The sequence below is a fragment of the Neopelma chrysocephalum genome, unplaced genomic scaffold, assembly GCF_003984885.1.
Source record: "Neopelma chrysocephalum unplaced genomic scaffold, ASM398488v2 Primary Assembly neopelma1_43, whole genome shotgun sequence".
In the NCBI taxonomy this organism is placed as follows: domain Eukaryota; kingdom Metazoa; phylum Chordata; class Aves; order Passeriformes; family Pipridae; genus Neopelma; species Neopelma chrysocephalum.
The window spans coordinates 22,125,671-22,149,262 of NW_020897702.1; the positions used below are offsets into that span (position 1 = coordinate 22,125,671).

Genomic DNA, 23,592 nt, shown 5'->3' on the forward strand with positions numbered 1-23,592 from the left:
TACAGACGTGGAGAAGTCATATCTATTATGACCTCTTCAGTTTATGGACTTTGCTTTTGCAGGCCTTCAGAAATGACATGGAAGTAGGGCCTCTAATCTAACAAATCTTGGCTGCCCTGTAGGTTTGTCTCTCTGCTTTCTCTTTTCCCTCTCTGTTTTTATGCTCTTTGAGGTTTATTTTTGAGACTTTTACCCTGTGGGCTTCATGGGCTCAGAGGAAACATCAAATCATGTAAATTTTGAAAGGTTCGTTTCCATAAGAAATGAGGCTGAAGAGTGGGGAAAAAAATCTATAAGGCATGGAACACTTTAAAAATAGGTAAAAGGTATAAAAAGCAGTAAAGCAAGAAAGGGAAGTTAGAACCCCCCCAAAGTATCTGTTTTAGAAGCAGAACATGGTATAAAAGTAAATTTTTTTTCTGAGGATCACCTCTTACCAGGCTCAGTGTGCCCATGTGTGGTCCTTGCTGTGAAGAGTTTTACCAGAGACAATTTCCTTTAGCAGGCCAACACACTAGTGTCCATGAGCTGCTGAATGATAACCCAGTTAGCTAGTTCTAGTTCTCTTCAGTGTATTAGCAGGCTAATTTTTTTTTTAATTATTATTTTAATGACTGAATACAGGGTCGTGGTTAGGAACTCTTGTATGTGAAGCATGTTCAAACCTTTGATTTCATTTTCCAATATAATCTTGAAGGTACCTTGGAAAATATAAGTGAGAAAAGATTTTATTGCAACAAGTTGGAAATTACATGAAAATATTTACTTCCTGAACTCTTGCAAAAAAGATAGCTGGCAATAGTACCTGTTAAATACTTGGTTCATAATTTTACTGTGAAAAAAACCCCATCTGATTCCCTTTTTCTTAGAACGTGGTTTGTAAGGTGACTTGGATGCTGAGTTTGGTGGCATGCTACTGAGATCTTTGTAGAACTTGTTAACCATCTCTCCTTTTAAACCTAGTAACTATAAAGTGAAAAACTGAATTTACTCCTAAATTTGAAAAAATTATTTTGGCATATTTAAAAATTAAGCTGCATCCAGGAGAAGAAACTTCATGCTAGAAGCAGAGCTTCCAAGGGTGGTACCTGTCAGTGGTGCTTGCCTTAGCTGAGGCTATAAAGGGCATGTTTGTGCCAGTTTGTGTCTGGAGCTTTCCTGTGGTTTTTAGCTCTGTTATTTATTCTCCTATATTGCAGATTCATTTGTTTTTTAAAAAAATTGGTAAGAGCTGCATAAAATCAAGGACAAATTGAATACCCCATGACTCATCCCTATATACTGTGTCTATATGAAGAGGTAGCAGTAATTTCTGATAAAAAGTAGGGGGGTTGCCTAAAATGCCCTTTTACTTGTGTGTCTACAGAATTTTATGGTACTTTACTACTGCTTTTTCCAACCAAGGTAAACGTTTGACAATCTACAGTGGGCCAGGATGCGGCAGAGCCTTCCCAACAGGAAGTGAGAGGTTACTTACCTGCACTCAGGTATTACTAAAACAATGCTGGTCCTACAGACTTTCAATGTTGGTGTAGGGTGCCTCTAGAATAGAGCTGTGGAGACTCTTCTAGGGAGTAGTGTAGCCTTTCTTCCTCTCAGAGGTACATATATGGCAAGTAGGAATATGATGATGTCAATATAAGAGATCTTCAGCTCCTTTTTTGCAGGTGCCTTCTATGGAAGAAATCCAATAAATTCAAACCTTGAAAGGACTGGGTATTTCTCTAAAATTAGTTTTGCATGCTGTTGTAATAAAGGTCAGCAAATGGCACTTATGGCTAAAGTGACAAAGTTTCAGTATTTTAACAGTCCTTCACATTCATATGGCTTAACTGAAAATGGTGGCAGATATTCCCAGAATCCCAATATGCATTTACAAAATTAGTATTTGAATACAAAGTGATAAGTTAATATTTCAAACATGAAATCTGAAAATGCAATTGAAAGGTGATGTGGAAGTCTATGTCAACAGTTCTTTGAAAGCTTCACGTCTACAGATGTTGAAAATGATTTTTAATGTAGTACTGCCAGATTTCAGGATTTGATGTCTCAGGATATCCGAGGAAAGAGTTCATCCCATATAAAAGCCACAAGTATTGTACCTGAAATGAGAAATTACAGAAAGGACCTTTATTTAAATGTATTTGAGCAGGACACAGTACTGGTATTGAAAATAAACATTATGTTCAAGTATTTGAGTGTCTAACATGCGATACAACACAGATTGCAGAAAAATTGAATTTTCTGTCAAAAGGGTTAAAGGCAGTCAGCACTTTTTCCAAACACAATTTTTTTTCACAAAGAAAGCTTCAATCAACCATGCAAATGGTCCTTATGAGTTCATAATCCTGTTTTTCTTAGTATATTTAATGTTTTAACTCTGCTCTGTATAAGCAAAGCCAAAGTCAGACCAGTTTGACTAGGTGGATCCAACACGTGCACCTTCCTGTTGCTGTATCAGGGCTCCTTTCTTTGTAGCTGGATGTATAAATGAACCAGCAGCTTAACCTCCATTTCTCAGCTGAGTTTGTTAGCAGTGTCTGTTTTGGTGCTGCCAAATCATGCTGCTGATCATTTTTAGGTGCTGCCAAGTGGCTATAGGATAATGGGTGTTTCTTTGAAGATCATTCTGATTTAGGGTTTATTCTGAAGCAGAAAAAAGGTGAAGTTAGAGATTGTATTTTCTTCATGAGCATCGTACAGTGTCTCAAGTTGGAAGGAGCCCATAAGGGCCATTGAGTCCAAAGGGCATCCAAATACAGTTTATTATGACCATTTTTTTTTCTCCTGGGAAAAAAAAATCAGCATATTCTCTTTCAGAAATGAAGAGGATCCTGGTTGACAGTGTTGCTCATACAGTGTAAATTGTATTTTATGAAGCTTCTTAGATCACAAAAAACCAAAAAAGCTTATTGGAAGGAATTCTCTCTAGTCCAGTCTCCCACTCGATGCAGGACTTTGCCTATGCTAGACGGGCCAGCGAGGCTTTCCCTAGCTGAGTCCCTAAAACCTTCATGCACTGTAGCACTTCTCCAAATAACTAGTTTCAATGTTGCTTCTGAAGGTTTTCTTGGAGACTGATCTGAACTTCCCGTGCCACAATTTGGGGTGTTGCTGTTACTTGTTGCCAAAAAGAACAGTTAATCTCTGGCACCCTTTTAACTACTCTTGACATAAAGGTTGACTCTTCTTAAAACATATTTTCATCTTACTTTTGCAGCCTAAACAAGTCCAGTTCCCTCAGCATCCCCTTCATGTATCAGGTACTCTAGGCCTTTCACCATTTTGGTAGTCCTCCACTAACTGGAGCCTGTTTTGTCCACATGGCTCTTGAACTGGGGGAATCCAGACAGCCACATTCCAGATGCCACCTCTCAAGCATTGAGCAGAGGGGAGTGATAATGTCCCACGATGATCCCAATTTGCTGAATGGTGTGCTTTGTCTTACTTACAGAGAGAACAAACTGTTGTGAGCAAACTGTTGTGAACAAATTGTTGTGAACAAACTTTAATTCAGGTCACTGAATTAAATATGTTAAATATACTAAATATATTAAAAATACCGAGGAATATGAAGTCCCAGTACTGACACCAGCATACTCTGCATGTTATTGGCCCTCAGCCAGGTGTCAAACCATTTATTGTTACATTTTGAAGTCAATGGTTTAGCCTGTTTTTATTCCATCTAACAGTCTTCATGTGTGACTTCTTTAAATTTGGACCAAGAATCCTGTGGGAGATGGTATCAAAAGCCTTACTAAAGTGAAGGTATCCTACATCCCTGCTCTCCCCTCATTCCTGCATGCATTTATCATGGAAGGCAACCAAGCTGGTCACGCACGGATTACCCTCACTACATCTGCACTGATTGTTCCTGTGATTACCTTTGTGTTGTTTACATAGTTGGAAATGGATTCCAAGACTAGGTACTCCACCATCTTCCCACTGGCTGAGGTGAGACCAACTAGCTTAGAGTTCCCCAGCTTCTCTCTCCGCCTCCTTAAAAGCTGGCATAGTATTAGCACATTTCCCATTGGCAGGAACCTCCTCCAACTGTTGTAATTTTTCATAAATGAAGGACAGTCCTAACATCGGCCAACTCTACCTGCATTTCTAGGTGAATCCCAGTAGAGTCAATGGATTCACGATCATTGAGCTTATCCATGTTGTTCCGACCCCATTGCTCCCTCACTATTTATTGCCTCCTTTCCAAAACCTTACTGATTTACAGAGGTTTGGAAGCAAACTTTTCTTGGGAAGACTCAGTGGTTAAAAAAAGACATACAATACCTCAGCCTTTTCCATGCCATCCATCACTAGGTTGTCTCCCCCATCCACCAATGGACCTGAATTTTCTCTGGAATTTTTTTCTGATTAATATATTTGTAACTTTGCATGTCCCTAGTCTTAGTTCCAGCTGAGCTCTGACCTTCCTGATTTTGTTTCTAAGTGCAAAACTCTTATACTCCTCCTTTGCTGCCCACCCGTTTCAATTTCTTACATGCTGTCCTTCATTCATAGGGAAGCTCTTTGTCTAGCAAACAGGGAAAGGCTTTCTGTCAAAATTCCTTGTCTAACTATGTGACATTCTCCTGCACGTGTAAATCTATTACTGAGTTCTCAGTGAGCTTTTTTGAAAAATCACCTTTCCATGGTATACTTTGGTCATTTATGGCAGCTTCCAAGGGAATTCTTACTGACTTAGCAATGCCCTACACAAGCAGAATTTTGTTTTGAAGTCCAAAGTCTAAACAGCTCTGTTGTTTACCTTCCCAGTCTCCTTCTGGACCCTGAACTCTTGTAAGGACTAGAAACCAAATGGCCACACTCACCATCCATCCTTTGTAAGCAGGCCAAGTACAGGATTACCACTCACCAGCCCTTTAGTATTTGAATTAGACTTAATTACTGACGGTTTTCTAGGAACTTCATGGATTGCATTCACTCACTGCATATGAGTTTTGCTGTCAGATGATTTCTGCAGAGCTGAAAACCCCTAGGAGATCAGCGTGAGGGAATAGGAGACTTCTAGTTGTTGAAACTCTCCTTTAGAGAGTTTTGTATGGCACACAGATTTGGAATTCTTGTTTCTTTGCTAAGTTCCATGCATCAGTGTTCTGAACATGCTGGAGGGCTCTGAATATCCTGTCCTCTGAGCAGAAAGGTGAAAGTCTCACCTCTTTCCTTCTCCCTTGCTTACCTCCTCCATTTACTTCTACTGCTAAGTAACTTTTGTGGCACTTATTTTCCCTCCTGGTCAGGAAAAAACTTTTTCAACTAAGGAATAGTCTTTCTAGTAAAACTGATCTAAAGAAGTGGGTCTTGATTCTGGTTTTACAGTGTTAGAAACCCAGCAGAATGCTAGACCAGGTTGGATGGGGCTTTGAGCAACCTGGGTCTAGTAGAAGGTGTCCCTGCCCATGGTGGGAGGGGAGTGTGGAACTAGATGGTCTTTAAGGTCCCTTTCAACCCAAACCATTCTACAACACAATTTTATGATATGCTGAGATGGCACCTGTCCAGGAAAGAGCATCTCATTTTACTGACCTCATGACTATGTTACCAACTCTTCCCTTCAAAGCTTCCATTTCCCTGGTACTGAAAGAGCATTATTAGCTCAGTCCCCATCATTAGTAGTAATGCCTGGACAACTAATGTGGATTCCTTTGGCAGTAAAACAGAAACTATCTTTGTTCCACTGGTACTTATTGTGTCTATGTTCACAGTGCAGAACTTAGGCCTGCCTGTGCTAAGTCATAAACACTTGCTGATATTCATACTTATTACAGGAATTAGCTGTTTAAAGCTGCAGGAGAATCACCTCACCAAAACATCAGTGAAGCCATTTTGAAAAATAAGTAATTAACTACAGTTTCAAGATTATATTCCTGAAAGACCATAAACCACTAGTTGGTTTGTTTATCCTAAAACAGAACTTCCATTTCATCTTCCTCTTGAGAAGGTGACAATCAATCTTCCTCTTGTTCCAAGTGTCCTTTCTAAGAAAATTGTTCTGAAGCTGATGGTTAAGAACTTGCTTACAGCTAGATCGGGGTACCAGTTACATACTGAACGCTCTCCAATCTCCTTAGCCTTGTTGGTTTTTGCTCTGGCCATAAATAAGAACATACTGCACTTTGCACTGGCAATTTCAAGTTTCATGGTATGCTAGTCCACGGTTCTGCATGAGGTAATTATTACAGAAAATCACAAAAAAAGCTAATAGACTCCTAAAAGAATCTGCACTCCCCTATTCACCAATTCAGTTTTCAAATGCAGCAATCTCCTCTGTCCTTCCACCTCAGACAGGTGTTCACAACTCTTGGTTTGTAAGGTCTCTACGTATCCGTGAAGCATCCTTGTTTTGTAATAAGCTGTTTATACCACCAACAGAGTCCTCCACCCTTCACCTGAGATCTGTAACTAAATGGTGGTTGCAGTAGCAACACTGCACAAGAACTGATGTGTCCTGAGTATCCACATCTTTACAACTGTTCAGTCTGGAGTTTCTTTTTAATTTAAGAGACAGAATTCAATACATTCTTTATATATTTTCTAGATGTTAACTAATGACAACCCCCGTTTATGAATTTTCATAGAAATGTAACATTACTCCCTAATCACATTCTAAATTCCTCAAGACACGGGTCCATTTGAGTTAACATCAGCTGATTTTCTTATGTCAAAATCATCTGAAGGCTTTCTGCAAAGCTGTTCTGCAGGACACATCTTGGCAAATAAGCAGACCATGGGGTTTCAGAATGCCTCCTGTTTCTGTAGATCACTTGGCAAAATATTAAATCCCAAGTACTTACAACCTGGAAAATCTCTAAACGGTTATCACGTCAAAATCAGTTAATAAAACAGAAAGCTAAAACTGAATGGTGAGAAATATTATGTGTTCTGTTAGGACCCGAGTGATGCTGATCAGCTTTGCCGAAGACATTTCATTAACTACTAACTGAACAGTTATCAAGCTTACTCTACTGTTCAGTCATCCTGTTTGGAGATCTAATTTAACAAAATTATATTAAAGTAAATTTTAGATAGACTAAAACTTCTATCTTCATTTTTGACTGACTGAGAGTCAAGGCAAGTAGAACATGCACAGATGTGAACTCAAGAAGAGGAAGTTTTTTGTTATAATGGGAGCCCTTTGTTATGTTTCCTGTGTATATTTTACATCCTGTTGTGCCTTCATCACTGTTGTACCTTCTAATAGGATTAACGGTCATGAAAGAATTTAGGATTAGCAGACTGCTTCTTTATATACCCTCTAAGCAGAAAGCTCAAGATTTGTAAGGACTAACTGTAAACAAACAGCATGAAGTATCACATGCAGCATTTTCATCTGCACACAACTAGAAGTTAAAATCAATAGCTTCCAAATTAAAACCATAATTTAACTTAGAAAAAAATCTAGTTGCTAACATTCCTAATTCTTAAACTAATAACAGATTGTTTCCAGCAATGACTGGAAGTGGAACACAGAATGGGAATTGCAAAGTTCAGACACTATGGAGAGAAAAAAGATTTGATATTATAAAATTAGTAATCGAGAAAGCATATTTACAGACCTGTCCTAATACCTGTGGGTGTTTTTTAATTTATCATCCCCATGTTCTTGAATACTGTCACAAAACAAGGCAGAAACCAGTGCTAACCAGTATGTTTCTCTTTTTGAAGTTAATCAGGCTAATATTACTTTCAGGTATCTTCTTCTCCTGTTTAGTATTCTGCTAGAATCTACAAGTGGGCCTCTGGTCAGTGTGATACCTCAAACAGGCTGGATTTTAATAGCAGGGCATAAAGTCCCAAACAATAGGCAGTTTCAAATGTATCAAGCTCCAGAGTAAACAGCTGTTGGTTTACAACTAACTAGTTAAGCCTAACCTAAACACCAAACTTCTTCCATCTAGAATTGTGCCGTTGTGGTTCTTTGGTAGGTACATTTTCTTGCTCAAAGTATCCCAAAAGTACTTGGACTTTGAACGTGACATCTGGACTAAACAATTGTACAGCATAATATGGCTGTTTCTTAAAATAAATTAATTAAAACAGTAGATATTATTTTGTTAGTAAAACTGGTGTTTAAAACTCAGTATTAGATACTTGATTCATGGGACAAGGGGTAATGGTTTAAATTAAAACTGGGCATATTTAGGCTAGATTTAAGGAAGTAGTTTTTTACAATGAGGGGGTGAAACTGGCACAGGTTGCCCAAAGAGGTGGTAGGTGCCCCATCCCTGGAAACATTCGAGGCTAGGTCAGATGGCTCTGAGCAACCTGCTCTAGTTGAAGATGCCCCTGCCATTGCACTGGGGTCAGACTAGATGCTCTTTAAAGGTCCCTCCCAACCCAAGCCATTCTGTGATTCACAAAACAGTGTCACAGGCACTCTACGTGGAGCACTGAACAAGAGTAAAATACACAGCCTGCATTTCCAAAATGAAACTATGATTCTGAATTATTTTTACACATACATTATAATTTACTATTTTCTGGATTTTATTTATAGCAGAAAATGAGCACACTATCAAATAAAGAATACCTATTTTCTGATTTTTGAACCATGTACTAAATAACACTTTCTCAAATACATAAAGTATTAAGAACTTACCTAAGGCTGGTGCTATCCAGTATACTAGTGAGTAACTCAAAAATTTGTCATAGAAACAATCTGCATGTAATGAAAATGCCAATGCTGGGTTAAATATTGCTCCTGTGAGATTTCCACCTGCAATAAGATGTAAATAATGTAAACAACATGAAATCAAACCATCTTTCTTATTATTAAATTTATATTAAAATGCACACACAATATAACAAGAAATGTGCCCCCAGCAATAAAATGAATTAGCAGAAACCATTTGAACAGATAACTTCAGAAGAGTTTATTTACCTGATCACATGGTTAACAGTTTAACTGTTTCTTAATAGGCTTTAAAACATCTGAAGGGCAGGCTATAACTTCCTTTATCTCTTTGTAGCAAATATTCTTTAAAGAGATAGGTTTGGCTAATACTGAATGTTTCTATTGATAAAACTAGAAGCTGTTTTACTAACAGTCTTTTAGAAGCAGGAATTACACAAATATTAGTAAAGAAGTACTGAGCCCTCATTATGTTTCCATGTCACATGAAACACATATGCAAAATAGAAAAAAATCTGTCAAGCACTGACAGATATACTGACAGCTGACTTCTATACTTTATTATAAGAACACTAATATCACCAATGTATAGAACATTATCATATGGTATAATAAGTGTGGGAAAAGCCTTCACAATCATTCTCTATGCTGTCTGAAGAAAATAAAAGCAAATGCCACCCCATGTCTTGTAAAAGGAAGCCAAGCATCTTTCCTTGCCTCTGATTTCAGATGTAAATGAACTTGCCTAAACATATTCTAAATAACTAAATCCAAACACATTACGCTGTGAGGATTAAACTGTAATTTCACTGCAGATGAACCTGGAGCTAAGTGTGTTTAATTCTGATGTATGTTGTTTCTCTCATTCCAATCCTGCAGAAATAGCATTACTCACAGCAAAATTATCTGTATTTCTGTACTATAAGTTACTAACCACCCCATATCTCTTTTATCTATTAATCTATTCCCATAAAATATAATTGTGGCAATTTAATTCCTTAAAGCTTATTCTTGATTTTTTCCCAAATAAGCTAGTGTGAGCTTTGAACTTACCCTTTGTACAAATACTTTGCTGCTGCAATCCTTGTTTGCTATGAGCATGCAATCATTTACCCAAAGTTTTAGTACAGTCTTTGTCATTGTCTTCCTCTGTTTTCTCTTTCTATATTCTCTTTATTATTTCTTTTACTGTTATTACAGTTCAGGAAAGTTTTTTTACCTACTCAGTTGACTGTGGTTTTACACTTGTTCTCAAGAGCAACTCAGGTTTGTTGTGCGGTCTGTTATTCTGCACAATGACACATTAGCAACGTCCACGGTTGCCAGGAAGCCCAGCTATAATAATTTACTTTGCTTTAATCTATTTATGAATTAACTGCTTCTGCTTTTATATCAACAAACACACAGTTGAAAGTAGAATTTCACTCTCAGGATGCGGTTGCTGAACATTGAACATTAGATAAGAGTTTTAACTGCTGTATTTCTTCAATATTCATTACTAATAACTATTGGAATATCAACCATAGGCCAGGGGCACTAGTATAATCTTATTTAAAATTATTTATTAAGCACCTCAGTCTGTGTACCAGAAAAGACAAATTATTTTATGGCTAAAGAAATATAACCCCTTTGATGTGGTACATATAAGAACTTTAAAAGGGGAAGGAATGTGTGCTCCACACAATGCGTGAGAAAATATTGGAGCTTTTGTGTACAATATGTACTACTATAAAAATTTGCTCTGTGTAAATGTAAAAAAAATCCAAATATTCTTAACTATGAAAAAGTGCAAGAAAAACTAAAGAAACAGCTTGTAATTTTGATAATACTATATAACCTGATGTTATTTGTTGGAGTGAGCTGCATGGCATACCTAAGTACCTTGTATTGGTACACACAACACTGACCTACCGAAATTTGCTTTTTCCAATAGCTCCATTTATTCAACCATAAAAATACTATTTAATGTTTTTGAGCCTTCTCTCTGCATCAATACATTTAGAAGGGTGTAAGCCACAGGGATGTGGCTATCCTCCAAAATTTTACCCAAACCAAATTGGAGTCCCTTCTTACAGTCCCTTTTCAGACAGCAATAATTCCCCATACAGGATACAGCTACCAAACTCAGAGCATAATTCAGGGACTGAAATACAATATACTCTGTATAAGATGTTTTTTCCTAACGTTTCTGGTTCATTCATAACTGTAACAGACACAGGTCCTGAAGGCACAATGGACTCTGTTTTTACAATCACAGCATTAAAAGAAATCATTATCATAAATTTTATTTTGTAAATTTAATGCACCAGAGTTGCTAGATAGAACCCTCTATCTGCCAAATTAAGTTTAAAAAAATCATTATTCATTCAATACTCTATTTGATAGTTTTGTAGAAAAAAGGAAGAGTGTTACCAGGTTGCCTAAATTAGCACTGCTTTGCCTAAATTTGTGCTGGTTGCCTGGCCCTTTGGTGCTGGGTATGCAAGAAAGATCCATTCCTCTTAGAGAGGCACTCAAAGTCCTTAAATATATATATATTTTTATATATACATATATTTAAATATATAAACAGTAAACAAAGAGGTGCAGAAGATTTCCTGAGAATTACGAGAATTACCCAGCCCAACTAAGTTATGCATCTGTCTGCCTTCACAGCCTGTAAATGAGAACTTGGCCTGCTGGAGACCACTATCTGTGACACCTGATTTGTAAGTCACTCTTACTGCATGTAAGAAACACTGAGGTGGAACAGACCTCTACGCCATGAGATCCACAGGATTTATGCACTAGACATTGTCCATGGCTGCCTACTAGGCCCTTTGCTATTTCCCCAGTTATTTGCCATGCTGTCAGGATGCTGTGGGAAGGGGGTTCCAATCAGCAGCCCTCAAAATGGAGGAGTTAACCTTCCACTAGAAAAAGAGATCTGTTACAGTGCAAGCCTATGACTTCATCACAGTAAGAAATTAATAGCAGCAGCCTGCACCCACACTTGTTGTGTAATAGCTTGGTGATAGGAATCAGGGTTTATGCCTTCCTCTGCTTCAGAAAGCTTCAATCCACATCTTAGGAGTGGATAGTAAACACCAGGCTCATGCATGCCTGCTGCAGGGGGAGGATAACACTTCTCACCTTTCCTTTTGAACCTGAGTGTACAGCAAAAACGCAAACCTTAGAAAGCTTGGAGCAGAGCGAACAAGAAAAAATTAGTTTTTCCACTAAGTATGGCATAAAACTAGGTTCAGGATCTATTCTCTGGAATACTCATGTGTTTTTATAGTAGACTGGATTCCAGATTAAAAGCAATGCAAAAAAAAAAGTCCAGGTAGCACAGGGTACAGACAGAAGGTGCAAGTGAAAGAGGCCTGGGTGCAGCAGATCTGAGGTTTTCTAGAAGAACATGCAGATCAATTGCACTGGATAGTTTAACAAGTCCAAGTTTATGACATGGAAGGGGAAGTGGTACACACCCTTCTCCTGCTTGAAAAAGAGAAAAGCCTGGCCAACAACACTGGGAATGAATTCTATGTTTGAACTAGGGAAGAGAAAGGCAATGTGACATATATTATGTTATATGAGTATTTTCTCAGCAGGAAAAGAATGTTAAGAATCAGGAATGCAGATTTCTGTGCTTGTAGAAGAGAGAGGATAATATTTGGCTATACTTTCACTGAGCAATTCAGAAATATATTTAACGTCCTCAAATGCACCTTGCTTCTGCCTTCAAAAGTTAATTTTGAAAAGTAGTTCAAATTGCTAAGTTAATTCTCAAAATTCCCCAGGGACTTCTTTTACCTTTTAGGCATTAGCTAATTTCAGCTAAAAATAATGAGTAAAGGTTTTTTCATTACTACATCTGAAAATTTGACTGTACATTGTTCCAGATGCTATTATGTTAAATAGCATAATAAGGTAAACCTTTTGGACACGACATCAATGACACCACGGATGTTTGCAGATAAGAGATCTCCCTCTCTCATAAAAGGATTTGATAATTCCCTAGATAACTTCTTGTGTGGTGGGGGCAGTAGCACAATCAAGGAGTTCCGTAACCCTCTCTCTCTCATCTCTTCAAACTGTGGAGTTCTCCTTGCCAGTAGAAGGATTCAAGTGACTCTCTAGGCACTTCACTAGGGACTAAAGGGAGCATCAACAGCCGGAAGAAAGAAGTTCAGACTGACTGCCTTCACCTCTTCCCTCCCACTGCTCCAGAGAGGATGCGCAGGTGAGAGTGTCCCAGCTCTGGGAAGCATGAGGTGAGGCAAGGATATGGACACACACGGTATTACAGACACAGGAGGCTCTAATACAACACCTACTTTTTTCCTTTCTTTACATTTGGTTTCCTCCCCTCTCCCTGTTCCCCCCCTCCCCCCCGTCCCCCGTGTCCCCGCCTCCCCCCCACCCCCCTCCCCTCTCCCTGTCCCCTGTCCCCCCCCTTCCCCCTCCCCCCTGTCCCCCGTTTCCCCCCCCCCTCCCCGGTCCCCCCCCCCCCCGTTCCCCCCCCCCCTCCCCCGCCCCCCCGCTCCCCCCCCAAAACCTGGAACGGCAAACCTCTGTGTGTTCCGAAGCTGCCCTCTCCACCTCAACGGGGTCCAGCACCCGACGGCAAGGTTCCCCCTCCCTCCCCCACCCCCCGCTGCTCCCGCCGCCCCTGCCGCCTGCCGCAGCCGTGCCCGGCGCCCGGGGACAGCCCCAAACACGGCGTGCTCGGGGGGTGTCCGGGGACAGCCCCAAACACGCAGCTGCGATGGGCAGGGCAGGTCTCCAGGATGAAGGACCACCGCCTCCCTAAGATCCTGCTTTATGGTGAACTTGCCACCGGCTGCCGCAAGAGAGGAGCCCCGAAGAAAAGATACAAGGACTCCCTGAAACAACATCTCAGCCTCGGGCATATTGATCACCATAACTGGTCTACTCTGGCCTCCAATCGGGAGGCCTGGAGACACACCATCTATAACGCTGCTGATGCTTTTGAGAAAGCACGCAGGATCACCCTTGAGGAGAAAAGACAACGCAGAAAGAATCGTGCCTTGCAGAATATACCATCTAAGGAGTCTTTCTGCTGTGCCTTTTGCAACCGGACATGCCTTTCTCGTATTGGCTTTTTTAGCCACCAACGCGCTTGCAAGAAACGTGGGTAGAGCCCTTCCCAAATCTTCGTTCGCGAAGCCTAGCCATGACTGACTGACTGACATTTGGTTTCAGGAGGTATTACTTTATCATTTCTGTATGCAGTCTACAAATAACCATTCCCGTTTCTGATTTAAGGAAGTAGTTAAATAAACTGCACTGATATGAATTATGCATTATCTAAATACAGAGCTTCCCTATTGCCGGTCTGTACCCTGCTGTTGCACCATCAGCACTTTTTCCTGATACAAACAGCGGTGCTCTCTCGCAATGCCACTTAGAAATCAGAGCACATAGTATGAAATCTCTCACGCTGTATAAATAGTCGGATTATGAAACAATCCTTCACTGAGATATCTTAATACTTAACCATATTTACTTGTGCATTTGACATATTTTTAAATTCATAACTCATTTCATTCTTAACCCTGCACGTGTCTGGAATGCAACCAGGTAAACTTTATATAAACTCCAAATGAACTCTGCATATGTAGGACAATAAAATTTCCTTGATGATATTTTTTTTGTAACCTACGAAAAAGAATTTTGCATCTTAACCTTTAAGAAAATAATAAAACCCCCTTCCATTACAACTTAATTGCAGGAACAGAGGAGAGAAAAAAAAAAGAAAATACTAACCTGCATACACGAGCATGGTGATGAGAAGAGCAATCAAATGGACTCTGTATTTGGGATTAACACTTTCCGCTCGCAGGACTGCCAGCTGGAAAACGACAGAAAAGAGCAGTTCTATGCAGAATGCCTGCATCTCTGTAGTCTGCATGGGGCTGCTGCAGCCCTGTGAGAGTGCTCCAAAATGTGGCTCTGCCATCTCCAGACTCCAAATAAAGTGCATGAACACCCTGGCAAGCACTGCAGCCACGAACTGAGCGGCGATCTTGAGTCCCCCCATCCTGAGGGATGTCCCGCCGCCCCACATGGGCTGCAGGGTCCCGCAGGGATTGCAGGTGCTGCCGGCCAGGGTGAGGCCGTGCAGGACGGTGAAGCCGTAGGTGAGGGTGAGGGCGGTGTGCGGCTTCGGCTCCACACTGCCGAGCAGGCTGAGCTCGTTCGTGCAGGCGCAGATCTGGAAGGTGCTGAACATCTCCACGAGGAAAGCGAAGAGGCGCGGGCGGGAGCGCAGCCGGCGGCGGGTCAGCCTCCTGCATAGCCCCACGGCCACCACCACGCCGGACATCAGCAGCAGGGAGCTCCCGAGCCCACCGACGGCCATGCCCGGAGCTTCACAGGCCCGAGGGCTCGCAGAAGGTCCAGCCCCACCACCTGCGGGGAGAAAGCAAGCACGAGAGGGAGGGAAAATGCCCACCCTTGCCCTCCGAGGCAGGAGCCAGCTTCTGTCCCCACCTGCGAGGCGCCTGACTCACCCTCGGCTTGGCGGAGCAAAGGGCAGGGGTGAGGGCACGGGGATCCCGCCTCCTGCCAGGGCAGGGGTTAGAAGAAGGAAGGTCTGTGCCTTCGGTAGAAAAGCGCGGGGCGGGGAGGGGGCTCAGCTTCCCCTCAGCCCCTCCGCCGCGGGACGGACGGAGCACCCCTCTCGCCCTCAGCCTGCTGGTGGGGAGGGCGGGCCGCCGCTCCTGCCCGCGGAGGGACGGGAGGCGAGGCACTCCCGCGGCGGGCTCTGTGGCGCGGCCCCTCCGGGGCTGCGAGCGCGACTCGAGCACCAGCCCCGCGCCGGCCGCGGGCTCCGGGCGCGCCGCCCCCTCCGGCGGGCGCTGCGGCACCACCGCGCATGCGGGCAGGAGGGCACGGCGGCGGGGCAGGGGCGCTGAGGGGAGGGCGGCGGGGCAGGGCCGCGGGTGGGAAACCTGCGGTGTCACCGCCAGCTCTGCGGGCCCCAGCCCGGGCTGTCCGCAAAAATCAGATTGCTTACCCCGCTCTGTGCGACAAGCCAGTAATTACACGCTCGAGAGAGAGACACATTGATTATTTCGGAGTTGCACAAGCCCGGGTGCTCGGTGGTGTTCCACAAACAAGCACGCCAGCTATCAAAACTTTTTTTAGTATTTATACATTTTAGCAAACAAAGGCATTACAGAATCGATTAAGTTAGAAAATACCTCTGAGATCATCGAGTCCAACCTATGACCAAACACCACCATGTGAACTAGACCATGCACTAAGTGCCACATCCAGTCTTCCCTTAAACACCTCCGGGGACAGTGACTCCACCACCCCCCTGGGCAGCCCGTTCCAATGTCTAATTACCCTTTCAGGGTAATTAGCAACAAGGCTGGCGAAGGGACTGGAGCACAAGTCCTGTGAGGAGCAGCTGAGCTGGGGCTGTTTAGCTTGGAGAAGAGGAGGCTCAAGGGCAGACCTCATCACTCTCTACCGGAAAGGAGGTTGTATCAGGTGGGTATCAGCCTCTTCTCCCAGGCAACCAGCAGTAGGACAAGAGGACACTGTCTTAAGCTGTGCCAGGGGAGGTTTAGGTGGGACATTAGGAAGTAGTTCTTCACAGAAAGAGAGACCAGGCATTGGAATGGGCTGTCCAGGGAGGTGGTGGAGTCACCGTCCCCGGTGGTGTTTAAGAAAAGACTGGACGTGGCACTTAGTGCCATGGTCTAGTTGACAAGGTGGTGTTAGGTCATAGGTTGGACTCGATGATCTCAGAGGTGTTTTCCAACCTAGTTGATTCTGTGATCCTAATGTCCCACCTCAACCTGCCCTAGCACAGCTTAAGACTATGTCCTTTTGTCCTGTCACTTGCTACCTGGGAGAAGAGATCAACCCCCACCTGGCTACAACCTCCTTTCAGGTAGTTGTAGGGAGTGATAAGTTCCCCCCCCAAGCCTCCTTTTCTCCAGGCTAAACACCTCCAGCTTCTTCAGCCACTCCTGCTAAGACTTGTTCATTGGCTACAGATTACATAGTTCTCTTATTAATTAGTACTCTATCTTCTATTGGTTAATGATTCTCTCACTTCTCTTGCTAATTAGTTCTCATGCTCAGCCTTTCTCTTCTTTTGTGTCAGTGGGTTTCTTGGGGTGGTGGTCTGTGACTTGGTAATCATGATCTTCCTCTGCAGGAATTACTTTTTACTTAGTTGGAGCTGATTCAGCACAGTTGCGGAGTTATCTTTATTAGTTTCTTCCTTATCTTGGGAGTTCTGTCAAATGTCCTTGTGGCCTGTAAATTCTGCGTTCTTTGTGTTCGCTAGCAGTGGTACATCCTTCTCACCAAGCTTTGTTAACCTCCCCCTACGTCTTAGGTCATTGAAATATGTGGAGCCCTAAATCCTTAACAATGTAATTCTACCCACAAGTAATTTGTTTTTCTAACCCCTGGACGTTGCTTAGAGCTTGCTTGTTAGCTGCTCTCAGTTTCATGCATTAAATCTCCCTTGTTGTTGATTAGGCTTAAAAGTATACAAAGATCAAACATCAAAGAACACGTTTTCTTAAGAAAATGTTTACATTTCCACATTTTGCAACAAGAGGGGTTTCTTTCCTGTGTTCTTGGGAACTCGGCATTGCAAAAAGTAGGTGCACAGGTTGCTTCAGTCTCTTCTTCCCACTCCCTCACTGGGAGAAGGCGTTTGACAGAAAGCCCAGAAGAGGCAGGTGGTGATTCTTGGGCTTCTCCAGTGGAAGTGATGCTAAAAATAGGCATCTTCCTCATCCTGCAGCATGTGGTAATGCTGGTTTTCATAGCAGGTCCGAAATGGCCTCGGGACAGTCCTGGAAAAATAGGCATAGCCTCCTATAATTCTTTGAGCCTGGTAGCTGAGAAGGGTGAGTCCAGCATGAGGTATTTGGGAAATGCTTCCTGTCCCATTAGGCTGGGGCCGAGTTTTCCTCCAGTCTCCCCCTGCAGTGCTATTTTGCAGTGTTTGGAACAGGTTGTACCTCTCCCCAGAAAGTTTTTCTTGTGGGGAGAGAGAAATGAATACCCAGGCTCTGAGCACATGAATGGTTGTGCCATGTGTCCCTAGGTGTACCATGTCACTTTTCACCCTAATAAAATAAGAATAAATGTATTTTGTGGTACTTATTTTCCTGCTTTTCATCCTCTTAGTCACTGACTGGTGATGTGTTTTTAGGAGTGCCCAAACCCTGATTTTATGAACTCTAAAACTGAATCGCAGGGGCACCTGCAAGGAGGGGAAAATGCTGACTATTTTTCCAGAATTCTAGTATCCAGTATTCTTGCCACAAGGTGGCATCAATGACAGCTTATCAGACCTCGCAGGAATGACTTTTGCCTGGTCAAGGTCCATGTATCAATCAATACAGTGTATTTCTTGTAAGGAGGCAATACACAAATATGCTTCCAAGCAACAAAAGCAAACCCTTACTTTTAGTTGAAGGTCAGGCTACCATAAAGATCAAAGTTGAAAAACACAGAATTGTTCTCTAGGAGGGAGTAATGTGACAAGCTCTTTTCCATAAAGGTAGGACAATTGAGGCAGCTGGGCTTAAGAAGTTTGTGGATAGAAGAATATTTGGAAGGCTCAGTTTCCCAGAGGATCATTTGGCTTTAAGAAATAGGGATATTTTTAACAGAAGAGTGGAAAATCCAGGAGTTGAACAGTGATAATGTGAAGAGAGGAAAGGAGAAAATGATGAGTGGTTAATATTTGGTTTTTGTTGTTTGTAGAAGATTAGATGTCAAGAAATGTGAGTGAGGCAAGGCAGCAGCCATGACTGTTAAGTCATTACAAAAGTCCCAGTGCACCTCCATGAAAACCATGCATTGAAGCAATTGCTTTTCTCAGCAGAGGTGTTCTGTAGCTGTAATACGGTAGAAAAAACCTCAGTTATATCCTTTATGTATTTAAGATTTTGGATGAAATTAAGCAATGTCCTGTTAGAAGTAAGGATCAGAATAAGAAAACTGGCTTTTAATATATATATATAGAGAGACTCCTCTGTTTTATTTGTTTGTTTATTTCTCTGAGCATAGGTTTATGCACTCGGTTTTGAATTTATTGGTGACCATGTACACAATTATGGATGTGGTCAGCACTAACTTGGAAAAGTTATCTTCCGTTTTTCTTTCCTACCAGTGGTATTGTGGTTTTTATTAAATTCTTGTATTAAGGTGACATGTAGAGATTGGAGTGTGTTGGTCTAGGAGCTCTTTTGCACATGCTAAAAGTGAATCTCAGAAGAGCTTATTTTCCAAGGAGATGAAGCAGAAAAATGCTGGTAATAGCTTTACGTTTTATTTGGGAATTTAGTATTCCTTTACTTACACAGCTAAGCATAGCCATATGTGTTATTCCTGTTCTTGAAGGTTGCCAGAGAACATAAAAATTATTGCCAGTCTCTTTTTGAGCCTTGGACAGTTACTTGTGCCTGCGACCAGTCATGAATTTGTCATTTAAAAACAGACTAATAAGGAAGATGTTTGATTCAAGAGCACACTCTTGACGTGGATTACTGAAGTGTGGATTGGAATGGACTGCTTTTTTTTTTTTTTAGTATAGTTGGTGCCAATGACAGGAATAAAGTCAAACAAGCTGTAGTTATCTGTATGACCAGCTGCAAATACATTACCTTCCTGGTGTACATTTAACTGTATTTTTTGACCACCAGAGGGTAGTGTCATTCCAAACAATTGCTTTTGGTGTGCTCCTATAGCAGCTTTTTTTGTGTTTTGCCACTGAGAGGTGAGAATATAGATCTTCTATGTGCAAGTTCAAGCTCTTAATTTTGTAATTTGTAAAAATAAGTGTCCAAGCCTGAAGTGTCTTTTAAAATTTATTTTAGACTATAAAGTTTCTTGATGCTGAACGAATTGGGATCATCAGTTTCTTCTTCCTTGTGGCATTGCTGTCTCTGTGCCTCATTTTAGGTTGTCCTTGTGTCCCTCTGTGTACAAGATTCTCTCATGCTCCTGCCTGCTCTATACCAGGACATAGATAGTTTCCCTTTCCTGTGAAACGGTCCATTTTCTTTTCTCCTCTCCTCATTTCAGAGTCCCTCCACATCCTTTTCTCCTATTTTCCCTTCCATGCATATAAGTCCTTGAATTTTCCTTCCTATTTGTGTGTATTCCTATTTTCCTTCTCTGCCCAAGCCCTTGTATTTCCTGCTTTTTCTGTATGCAGTTAACTGTTCTTAGCTCTGTGTATGGTTTCAACCCCCTTCCTTCCTAAAATTTCCTCATCTGCTTCCTTTTCCTATGGGAGGCTGAGTCATTCAGAGGGTATCAACATGCCAAGAATTCTTGGATGGGTTTTTCAGGGGTGAAATTGGGCATTATCATGCTGGAAAATGCTGGGAAACGCTTCCATCTACATTAATGTTAATGAATAATTGCAGAGGAGCCGAATCTGTAGTTTAAGTAATTATATACCAAGGAATAAATGTGTCCCTGTTTTCTCTGTTGTGGTTTAGTTGGTTTTCCCCCAAATTAGTAGATTTCCACTGACATTTAAATCTTTATTGGAAATTGATTAGATACAGAAAGTAGAAGTAGTCATAGGGCCTCCAAACAGAAAATCCTTGTTGAGCACAGGCCCAGGCAAGCTGAGGCACAGCTTAAGTAAAGCTTTTCTTAGCAAGCGGCTGCAGAGGCTTGGGACATTTCCCCTTTCTGGCTGCTTTTCACAGCAGTTGGAGGACAGTTCAAGGATTTGCAGTAGAGGGCTGTTGGAAGCTCTACTGTACCTGTACTGCTGTGCACACAGTAATCCCGGTGCATGGGCGATAGGAAAGAGCCAGGGATGATATCATCAGGGGAATTTCTCAGTACACGAGTCTGAGCTCTTAGACAATACAGTGTCTGATTTTAGGGCAAGAAATGCCACTGCCTGTGCAGGCCATTGCCATGAGGGCCTGGTGAGGGCATTAACTCAGATCAAAGTGCAGAAAGTGTACAGACTCTTTAGAGCTCTGCTGGTCCCAGCAAATTAAACAGCATCAGGGATGTTCCTGAGCACCAGAACTCAGTTGTTTCTACTCTCATTAATCCTTACATGGTTTTAGCCTGGGCCAGTGTCCCGAAATATTCCAGAGTGAGGGCTCGGGGATACATCCTGCTGTCCCCAATAGGCAGATTGGGTGTTTTCACTGACTTTTTGAGGCTTTCATAGAATGAATATTGGATGTCCTGTGCCAGCTGGCCTCAGGGGCAGAGTCTGGTCCCAGACTTGTTTAATTTACTAATGTGAGGGTAATCACAGTGACTAGGCCCAGACACTGGACTGAAAATTTGTTTTTGCAAACCCTGTTTGGTTTAGGCAGCAGCAACTGAAGGGAGGTTAACCCCATCTCTTCCCCCACTCCGTTAACAAATGTTACTGCCTTGTACAAAAGGGCCAGAAGGTTTATTTGCTCTTCAGTCATGACTGGCCACTTTGCACAGTAATTGAGTTAGACCACTAGTTTTTGTTTTCTGATCATCCTATTAGCTTTGATGGGAAGGACTTCTCTTTTTTTCCTAAAAATGTAACAAGTAATGTTATTTTATGAGGTGAATCATGAAAAAAACCTCTAAACCACCTGATGTTCATAATCTCTGAAGCAACAAGACATATACAAATTAATATAAATAAAATCACTATTCTGTAATAATAGATACAGCTTTCAATGTTATATAAAATCAGATATGTTGTTGTAGAAACCTACCTGTTATTACTGCAGTAGGGTGCATAGAATTAGGATTCTAAAGAACATTTTTAATACAACTGGAGCAAAAATAGATTAATTTTAAGTAATGATGATTTGAAGGCAGGTCCTGTTGGCAAAAGACCCTTGCATTAACTGATGCTTGATTTTCTTATGACCAGTACAGTATTTCTCTTTTTCCCTTGAGACCAAGATCCAGAATTCAAGTGAATCTGTCAGTTTTCATTTAAAACCAGAAGTATCTAACTTTCCTGGTTTTGAAGACAAGCTCACAGGCATAATCCTAGAATCCTAGAATGGTTTGGGTTGAAAGGGACCTTAGGGATCATCTTGTTCGAACCCCCTTGCCATGGGCAAGGACACCTTCCTCTAAATCAGGTTTCTTAGGTCCTGTTCAGTCTGGCCTTGAAAGCTTCAAGGGGTGGGGCAGCCACAGCTTTTTTGGGCAACCTATTCCAGTGCCTCGCCACCCTCACAGGGAAGAATTTCTTCCTAACATCTAATCTAAATGTACCCTCTGGCAGTTTAAAGCCATTTCTCCTTATCCTTCATACAAAGTTCCTCCCAGCTCTCTTGTAGCCCCTTCAGGTACTGGGAGCTGCTCAGTACCTCCCAGAGGTTTCCCTTTTCCAGGCTGAACAGCCCCAACTCTCTCAGCCTGCCTCCACAGCAGAGTTGCTCCAGCCCTCTGACTGTCTTTGTGGCCTCTGGACTCGCTCCAGTAGGTCCATGTTCTTCTTATGTTGAGGCCCCAGAACTGGATGCAGCACTCCAGGTGGGGCCTCACCAGAGTGGAGTAGCAGGAGAAAATCCCCTCCCTTGACCTGCTGGCCATGCTGCTTCTGACACAGCCCAGGACACAGTTGGCCTTCTGTGCTGCAAATGTGTATTGCCAGGTCCTGTTGGGCTTCTCGCCAACCAACACTCCCAAGTCCTTCTCCTCAGGACTGCTCTCAATCCCTTCATCCCCCAGCCTCTCTCTGTGCTTGGGACTGCCCCGCCTCATATGCAGGACCTTGAACTTGGCTTTGTTGAACTTCATGAGGTTGGCACCAACCCACTAAATCCACCCTAATCAAAAAGGCTAAAAGTTAAAACAAAAAAACCAAAGGCAGAGAAAAAGCTTCACATTTTTTAAAGGCTTTTGTTTTTGAAGGCCATTTCCGGTCTTTTTTTTCTGGGTTTTTTTTCCCTCTTCTGGATTACGTAATACAAAATAATCCTTAGCTTTGCCTTTCTTAAGTGTCGATGTCACAGCCCCATTCATGATAGTAAAGTGACACTTGCTAAAAAAAATTGCACAGTGCGCAGTCCTTCATCTTTTGTTCCCATCCTGTTGCTTTCCATCTGTTTGAAGCTTGTTCCAGAATCAAACTGCTTGCCTTAAAACATTGTCCTATATTGAACTGGGAGTCTGTGATGTGAATGCTTACTGTCTCAATGTATCTGTTACACCCAACATTCAAAATATTTTTCAAGTTGCTTGTGAACATACTTTACTTCATTATGTGAGGTAACATAGAACCGTATTTCTAAGAACTGTAAATGCTGAAAAACCTGTAGAAGGCCTTGAGCTGAAATGACTCATTTAAAGGTGTATTTAGGACAACTGACCCCAGAACAACCAACTGAATTCTCTGCTTCTGTTTATTATGCATAGTGCCATAGATCAACAAAAATTATCATTGCTTTATTATCTTTTTACTTGTGATTGTTTACAAGAAGAAAAAAATGTGTAAGAGCAAACACAATATTCTGCCGAGCTTGTAAAAAAGTTACATTACTGAATTCCAGTTGCTCCCACTGATAGTTAGGTTTCTCTCTATGAAGTGCCATGGAACAAAAGAAACAAATAGTTTGCCACCATGATTTAGAGTAGCTCCAATGAATATTTTTGTACAAATATAGTTTGAAGGCTAGAAAGAAGGTTGAGAGGGACTATAATGTCTCATGCTGCACTAAAATATGTTTAATATGTATTTGTGTTTTGCAGGTCTGGGTTAGAGACTTGGAATCCAGCAGTCTTTTAGCATGCTGTCTTTACACTCTGTGAAAACTTTTCAACCTTCTTCACACTAAGTTTTGTCTTTCTTCTTCATGTATCTGGGTTGCAAGTGGCATTCACTGTACTGTGTGAACAGAAGGGCTTGTACTAGTTCCCTTTTGCACTTGCTACCAAAGCAGTGTTTTGGCCCAGGTAAAACAGTT

At 41.9% G+C, this 23,592-nt stretch overlaps 1 protein-coding gene across 1 annotated transcript; it reads right to left on the minus strand.

The window, feature by feature from the left end:
* Positions 1-710: 710 nt before the first annotated feature.
* On the minus strand, positions 711-15,438 carry AQP11 (aquaporin 11). Its single transcript, XM_027677599.1, has 4 exons — positions 15,172-15,438; positions 14,426-15,070; positions 8,621-8,737; positions 711-2,102 (listed from the first exon to the last, which is right to left on the minus strand). Exons 2-4 carry the CDS (start codon positions 15,018-15,020, stop codon positions 2,050-2,052), a joined length of 765 nt encoding a protein of 254 aa, XP_027533400.1. The 5' UTR covers positions 15,021-15,070; positions 15,172-15,438; the 3' UTR covers positions 711-2,049.
* Positions 15,439-23,592: the final 8,154 nt, after the last annotated feature.